At 36.8% G+C, this 7,621-nt stretch overlaps 1 protein-coding gene across 1 annotated transcript; it reads right to left on the minus strand.

The window, feature by feature from the left end:
• Positions 1 to 492: 492 nt before the first annotated feature.
• LOC110717227 lies at positions 493 to 4,906 on the minus strand. The gene is made up of 9 exons (XM_021895880.1): positions 4,877 to 4,906; positions 4,549 to 4,687; positions 4,442 to 4,500; positions 4,282 to 4,356; positions 3,427 to 3,654; positions 2,229 to 3,385; positions 1,916 to 2,103; positions 1,486 to 1,826; positions 493 to 1,397 (listed from the first exon to the last, which is right to left on the minus strand). The coding sequence occupies exons 1-6, from the start codon at positions 4,904 to 4,906 to the stop codon at positions 2,435 to 2,437; spliced, it is 1,482 nt and encodes a 493-aa protein (XP_021751572.1). The 3' UTR covers positions 493 to 1,397; positions 1,486 to 1,826; positions 1,916 to 2,103; positions 2,229 to 2,434.
• Between the last annotated feature and the right edge of the window lie 2,715 nt (positions 4,907 to 7,621).

The raw sequence follows: 7,621 nt of genomic DNA on the forward strand, positions 1-7,621 counted from the left end.
TTAGGAGGAAGTCCGAATAAAAGATATATTAATTACTGTAGCTCAATTCTCCTAATTACTTTCCATGTTTTGTTTGTAGTTGGATTACTATTTGAGTTCCTAAGAATTATTATATGAATTATGGAATATAATGTTCAATTTCGTTGCTGTTTTTTTTATTGAATTGCACTTCTATCAATTATGTGTTGTTATGTTTAATTTCCTTTGCATAATTTTATTAAATTCCACTTGTGTTAATTAGTAAATTCTTGACTTGGATTGCGTTTACTTTCAAACTAGTATAAGCATTTTCCTTCTTTGTAATGTATTATTTCCTCAACACAGTCTAACTCTAAGTGACAGTTATCCTAATTCATGAATACATTGACGGATCAATGGTACAAACCACAACCTTTTAATGTACCATTGCAAAGACAAATGACACTTGTACTATACCATCGCGAACTAAATTGTAAGAATATCATTTACATTCTACTAGTGGCACTTGCAATGTACCATTAGGAAATCCATTCCACCCAATGTCATTTTGATTTAACCAGTAACAGATGTAGCATACCACTGGCATGTTTTTTGTACCTATGGCACTGTACATTGAGTTTAAATTACCCTGTTCATGTAATTACCCAACTCTTGCTGTCATGTACTTATGTACACTCCATGTAGATTGCAACAAGTAATTAAAGCACAGTTTTTGAATAATCTGCAAAATGCAACAAAACACCTAATATAGACATCACATAAAACACTTAGCCATGAGTGGACAAACCACCTCCACAGCCAAAGCAAGCTAATAGTTACCCCTGAGTGGACAGACCACCTTAGAGAGGATTACGTTTGCCAGCATGTGTTTACATGTTCAATACAAACTACTTAGAGCCACCATAGTTCAACCCCAAAAAATAATTACACCATCGCCCAGGCCACTAACATAACACATCACAGATTTCGCGTTGTTTTCCTAGAACCTGGAATCAAATCCCCCAGACCATCTTTCAATTCGTTCAATTCACACTGCACGTCGTCCAAGAACAAATTTGCCCGAGCATTAGGAATCTTCCCCTATAAATGTATGAACACACACTGTAGACAACCACTTCAGAGAACTTGACACAAAACACAGATATATACACCACTTACCACACTAAACCTCGTGGTGAATCTTCTGGCAAAGAACTTAATACACACCAGCATAAGAACACCACAATATGAGCTTCACATTGTAGGACCACAATCAACATAAACAAAAACCACACTTCCTGCCTTTCAACCAAATAAGGCAACAAGTGCTTACTTATCCCTTGGCTCTAATATCTCAATAGTGCATCTCGTCCAAGAATTTAGCTGACCAGTCTTTTATTCTGGGTCACAAAGTTGAAAAAGACGTCGCTACCACTAACCTGTAGTTTGACAAACACATTACACATAACCAAATGGGTCTTAGTAAATACCATATTTGTTTAGAATGAATGACATTAGTATTAGTACCAGAAGATCAAAATATTTGGCATGTGTGGTGAACGGGTTAAGGTACATAGAATCTATCATCCACAACTTTCGAGCCTTCATGTCTAATGCTAAGCACCACCAGTGTGACTCGTTAGGGGAATCCTTGGGAACTTCAAGCACTGGGACAAAGACCTGATAAAATGACAATGTCAATGCCATAAGCACAATTTAGAGTATATACATGAAACACATTTGAGCCTAGAGTATTGAACTATGAGAGTAAGTAGCTGACTTCTCGAATCTGCGATAGCTTATAGCTGAAATTTGCCATACTAGTTAGCAATATGTTCTTCATTTCCTTCATTCAACAATAGTCGATTCTACGGTCCAAACAAAAAAATTAACAAGCATGATCATCAATTATGCATGTATGACACACCAAAGCTGAAATGAACCAAGAACCACTTACCGAAAAGCTTGGGTTAAGCAAAATATGCTTGCTTCTGTTCACAATGTCTTTGGTGCCCCATTGCTTAGTTTAGCACACTGGCCATTATAACATAATCACTAGAAACCCGCGATTTATGGGGCACCACTTCAAAGCAAACCCTCTGGTTGGCTTCCATGTGGTCACACTTTATCAACATAATACCAGGGCTATGAAGCAACAACATAACACCAAGTATACACATAAACATATTAGAATTTATAAATAAAACCAAAAATTTAGAAAAGGCATGCACACAACAGACTTTCCACTTAATTAAATGTTTTTGAATTACCTAAGTGGATCCTTCAGGTCCTTCCAGCGCTTTACAAACTGTAGCAAACGTGCCTCAAGCGTTGTTGGCGTCGGGTGTTTGACACATTGGTGAACATGGCTGACAAGGCTACCTCTGTAGGTTTCACCACCCTCTTATCCGCAGTTCCGTTCCCCTTTTTTAGTAGACTCATCTTCCTCATCAGATGAAGAATAATTTGCCAAACTTCACTCAGCATCAACCAACACAGTAGTTCCCCTCGCCGTAACCAAGCCCAAAACTATTTGAGGTCCAGGCTCAATGTTCTCATCTTCCACTTCAGTATCAGAACAATTATGTAAATCCGAGACAACACCTTCATCAACCTCTGCGTCAACCCCATCCACCTTGGATTCATCCCCAACCACCTTGAACTCACCCCCATCCTCTGTAAACAATGGATCCACCTTAATCTTTTGAACCACACATTCTAGGTCATCTTCACTTGACATTGTATCAGTAGAAGGATCTTCACCAAGTCCTTCCCTACCTTGTTTCAATTGTTCCTTCTCCAATAAAAAACTGGCCAAATTAGGATCTGCACCATTCACATCATCATGATTTTCACCAGACAAGTTCTCATGCACAACAACTTCCTTCTCCATTGGCTTACCCCTCTCCATTGGCTTACCCCCAATCACTCTCTGGGCATTAGCTACGTCAACACACTGTGACATCAATTGATGCATTGATTTCATAACGCATTTGGTGTACGGTGGCAAATACCCAATTTTACTCACCAACAAATAAAGGATACAACCCCCAGAACCTGCAACATATCCATCATGAGCAAATTTCTTTTGGAAACTCCTGGCTGCTACAACCATCCAGTTAAATACATAAGTACACCAGTCATACTCAAACGCTTCATCGCAAACCAATAACGACGGTACAAGCTTCACTCCAAGATAGCTTGTATTTGTCGTAGCAGACAATGCGTAGCCCAAAGCTGCTATGAGAAAGGCTATCTTGAAATCAGCTTTCTCGTCATCCGACAGCAGGAATACATTGCTTTCCTCATCCTTTCGAATAAGTGCCCCCAAAGTAGCTACTAATGAAATGCTATCATTTTTCCCAAACTTTTCCAAAATTCTACTATGCTCTGCCTGCTTATCTTCAGGAATCGTACATGGCAATACCTTCTACCCCATGGGAACTACCCCATGGAAATCCCAAGTACGTACTCGACCTGAAGAGGACTCAAAGGAAGCACATACTCATCTACAAAAGTTATCAAACCATAACCCATCACCCTTGTCAACAGCCAGTACACAAACTTCCGCGGTATAAAAGCTAGGTGTATACTTAACAACCCTCCAAAACCCATTTCTATGACAAGCTTCTTCCTAGAGTCATCAAAGTTCTTCATCGCTGTCGCAAAAGCCTTCACACCATGCAAATTAGGGGCCTACAACATTACATTCAAAGGACATAAACTTCTACCAATTCACACCAGAGATAAGAAAAAGTAATTAAGCTGACAAGATAAGACCATGAACCGATTGTAGTCCTCGTATTTCACTCGAATTCATAATTTCTAACTTACTCCAATAAATCCACCTTTTCCATTAACAATTGAATTACTCTAAATTACTGCAGCTCTCCTTCTTTTCACCCCCTTTACACTTACTTAACATATTATTGAAAATACATACATTCTGTTACAACAACTACTTCTAACTCACCTATAATTTCCAATGTCTCTGTTTTACACCATTTTCAACATGTTCATGCCTTTATTTGTTCATTATCTAAAAACAATAGCTAAACAAACAATACTAATACATTCCCACTACACTTACTTGTGAATGTTTTATGAGGTATTTTAATCTTTCACAACCAATTAAGGACTCACAATATTATTACCAAACTTATAACTCAAGTAGAATTAACAATTAATCTATTTTATAAAATTGTCCTCATCTTCACATGCATATTTATTCACTACATTTTCCCACCTACCTAAACAAAGGACCAACCACATAGAAGCATTTCCATATCAAAAATTTGGCGACAAAAAAGGTTGAGACAGTACCTTTTTCGTATTTCTTGATTGGGTTTTAACGACAACCCCTTTCTCCTTCACCTCTTCTCCATTCGTCTTGTCAACCTACGTAAAACATTATACATGTAATTTATCCATCCAAATATTACTCAGTCAAAAACCTTTTATCATTATCATCTAACATCAATACCTTTTGCTTGGCCCTCTTTGCTGTCTGCTTCTGAGCACCAGTTTCTCGCTTGCGCTTCCCTTTATCAACTTTTTCTTGTAATAACTAGATTAGGAGATCCTGGTAACCATCTCTGTTAGGTTCAGGTTCTTCCTCACTAGCTTCACCCTCCTCCACATCCTCCTCAGAATCAACATCTTCAGAACCACCATCATCAAAACTAGATTCTTCAGCACCAGAATCATCAGAAACAGCATCCTCGAAATCCTATAATTCCTCTTCCTCAAAAACAGGATTAGGTTTCATTTTCTTTTTAGGCGCCTCATTCATCCGACTCATTATGGGTTTAGACCTCGCTTACACACATACAAATAATTTACAACATAAATCAACTACACCATACAACGATCACTAACCAAACATACAATCTATTAGTTTCAGGAAAAAATAACTCACCAATTCTGATCCATTCTTCTTCCTCGCCATTATTTCCTCTTGACAAATTCAAATGAACCCTACATAAATGGGATTTTCCAACTAAATAAAACCATTTCAACCAACCCTTAACTCTTCACATATAATTTTTTCAACCTTTAAATACACTTTATTCACATACACAACACTCATACCTTAATAATTTAACAAGCCAAAAAAATATACAAGAATCCATACTTACATACTCATTAATTCGACCAGCACAACCCATAATTTTAAAATTATTCATAATCCTAGACTATATTTCATAGTAGACTACAAACAAGTCAAATAACCATACTACTCCCTTCGTACCACCATACATTTCATAGTAAACTACAAACAAGTTTAAAGAATTACTAAAATTGATAAGTAGACTTTTAAATCAAATAGTAGGTTAAAAGGTGGGAACTGTAAAAAATTACAAGGTTAACAAACAAAGACGATAATTGGACAAACAATAATTCTAGATATGATAACTGGGCCTAAGCAAACAAACTATGAATATTATCTTCCCAAATAATTCAGGACCTGTTTAATGATGTTCATCAAATCTTGAAAAGGTTGGAAAAACTGCATATCGCACATAAATTACATGAAACAGATACTTAAATTGTGGATGAAAGCAAATTAATTAACCTGGAGTAGTGTAGTATGTACAATCGACCACCGCAACCCAAAATTTTAAAATTATTCATAATTCAAACACAACAACTCAGCCAATCGCCAAACCTATTAACAATTTATACGAACACCACAACTCAAACTCATTCCAATTAAATATCAGGTTACACAAACAATTTACAGATTAAATCCTAATTCTCTATATTCAATTGATAACCCTTAATTTCATATACTAATCCATCACAAAAACAAATGACATTCTCATATTGAAGAAATACACATGAATTTATTAAATAACAAAAAAATCGTTTCAAGCATAATCATACAAGGGTTTTGTGCCCATACCTTTAATCGCCCAGACAAGGTACCCCTTTGATTTTGCACGGCTCCATCGCACCAAACTTCTGCTTCTGTTGCTCCGGCAGGAACCACCTTCGTTGTCTTCGTTGGCACAGAGGAAGGGAGTTACAGAGAGGAGAGGGAAGAAGAGAAAAGTTTCTTGACTCCAAATGAATATTATACAAGTTCGTTTTTAAAAAAAAACACCTTTTCGTATTCACAAAACCAAGCACCGTTACATTTTAAAATATAACAGGAGATAGAAAGTCAACCTTTTACTGTTTTTAATTATGAAGCTTGGTAATTTGCACTACTACCCTCCTATTTGCTTTCTTAACCTATAGGCGCTATGCGCTGATATGCACCCGTTAGTAGTTAACTAGTTATTGAAACACTCAGATATTGAGAATGTCTTAGACAGCAGGAAGATCGCTCCTCTCCTAACAGGAGCCTGATCACATTTACATTCCGCACTTTACTCCTCATACACGTTCTAACTTGATCGTCGGAGGCGGAACTCCCACCCCCAAGAGTCTTCGTTGTTTTGCAGGTACAGGCAGCCAGAGGTCAGTCTTGGTGCTATAACTCTCCCGCAGGACGCTTAAAAACGCCGAAACACCCACTACTCGCCATTAGAAATGGGTCGTCATAGGGCCAAGATAAAGACAAGGCCAAACAAACATAGAAACACAGAATCAGCAATGCTGAGTACATAAGCATAAACAGTACACACTAACATGCTTTCATCCTATCAACATACAACTTACCTTGTTGTACCTATTTACAAGCATATAACACAACCAACCAATAACTAGCTAAATAAATTGCTTATTTAATTTGATTACGCATCGAACGGGTTTCCCACCAAATCCCTGCCCCAATTAAATTGAGGTAAACTACACCGGGAGCTAACCAGGTAGTTACATGCCACATGAAAGTGACTGGACGTCCTGTGCATAAATAAATAAAGGAAAATCCAGCGTCCTGTACTCCCAGTAGAAGTTATGAACAAATATAAAGTCGCATAACTCCCGCCATATGTTCATACTCGAGGTATATACGTTTCAAGAGTTTTGGTGCGTAATCTCTTTCACTCTACGTGATTTACATATTTTTAGACTTGGTGATGATTCTCAAATCATAATACAATCAATCATAATAAATCATTCAAGCAATCAAACATACTAATTTAATTATTGAATAATTATTGACCACATAAATTAAATGTTGAACCCTTTTTTAAACTACCTCGATGTTAAATAACACCTTAAGCGCATAAAGCACCGCAAATCCTATCTCTCGGTGTTTAGAACACCTTAAGTGCACTTAGGCACTGCAATACATATAGTTCCTGTGTACTAAGACACTTAATAGCTTAATTCCCATGCTTAAAGGATCAATAAAAATTATATGAACCATGATAAAATTTCCTTTTCAACCAAACCAAATTGAACCTTTAGTTTAATTAAACATGCTCTCAATTATACCAATAATAAAAGTGTGGTTCATAATCAACATGCCAACATATTAATTCCATTCATCAATTCACCACAAATAATTCATACTTCACAAATCAATCACCAACATCAATCCAATCAACAATTCCAACCAATACCTATCATGATACTACCTTGGATTAATTAAACAAAGCCTAGCATGTTTCTATACACTTAAATAATTACCGAGTACGCGAACGTACCTTTAATATGATCTCAAAATCGCCACGACTACACGAAATCACTCACTTGGAAATCTCTTAAAATC

Source organism: Chenopodium quinoa, unplaced genomic scaffold (genome assembly GCF_001683475.1).
Source record: "Chenopodium quinoa cultivar QQ74 unplaced genomic scaffold, ASM168347v1, whole genome shotgun sequence".
Taxonomy (NCBI): domain Eukaryota; kingdom Viridiplantae; phylum Streptophyta; class Magnoliopsida; order Caryophyllales; family Amaranthaceae; genus Chenopodium; species Chenopodium quinoa.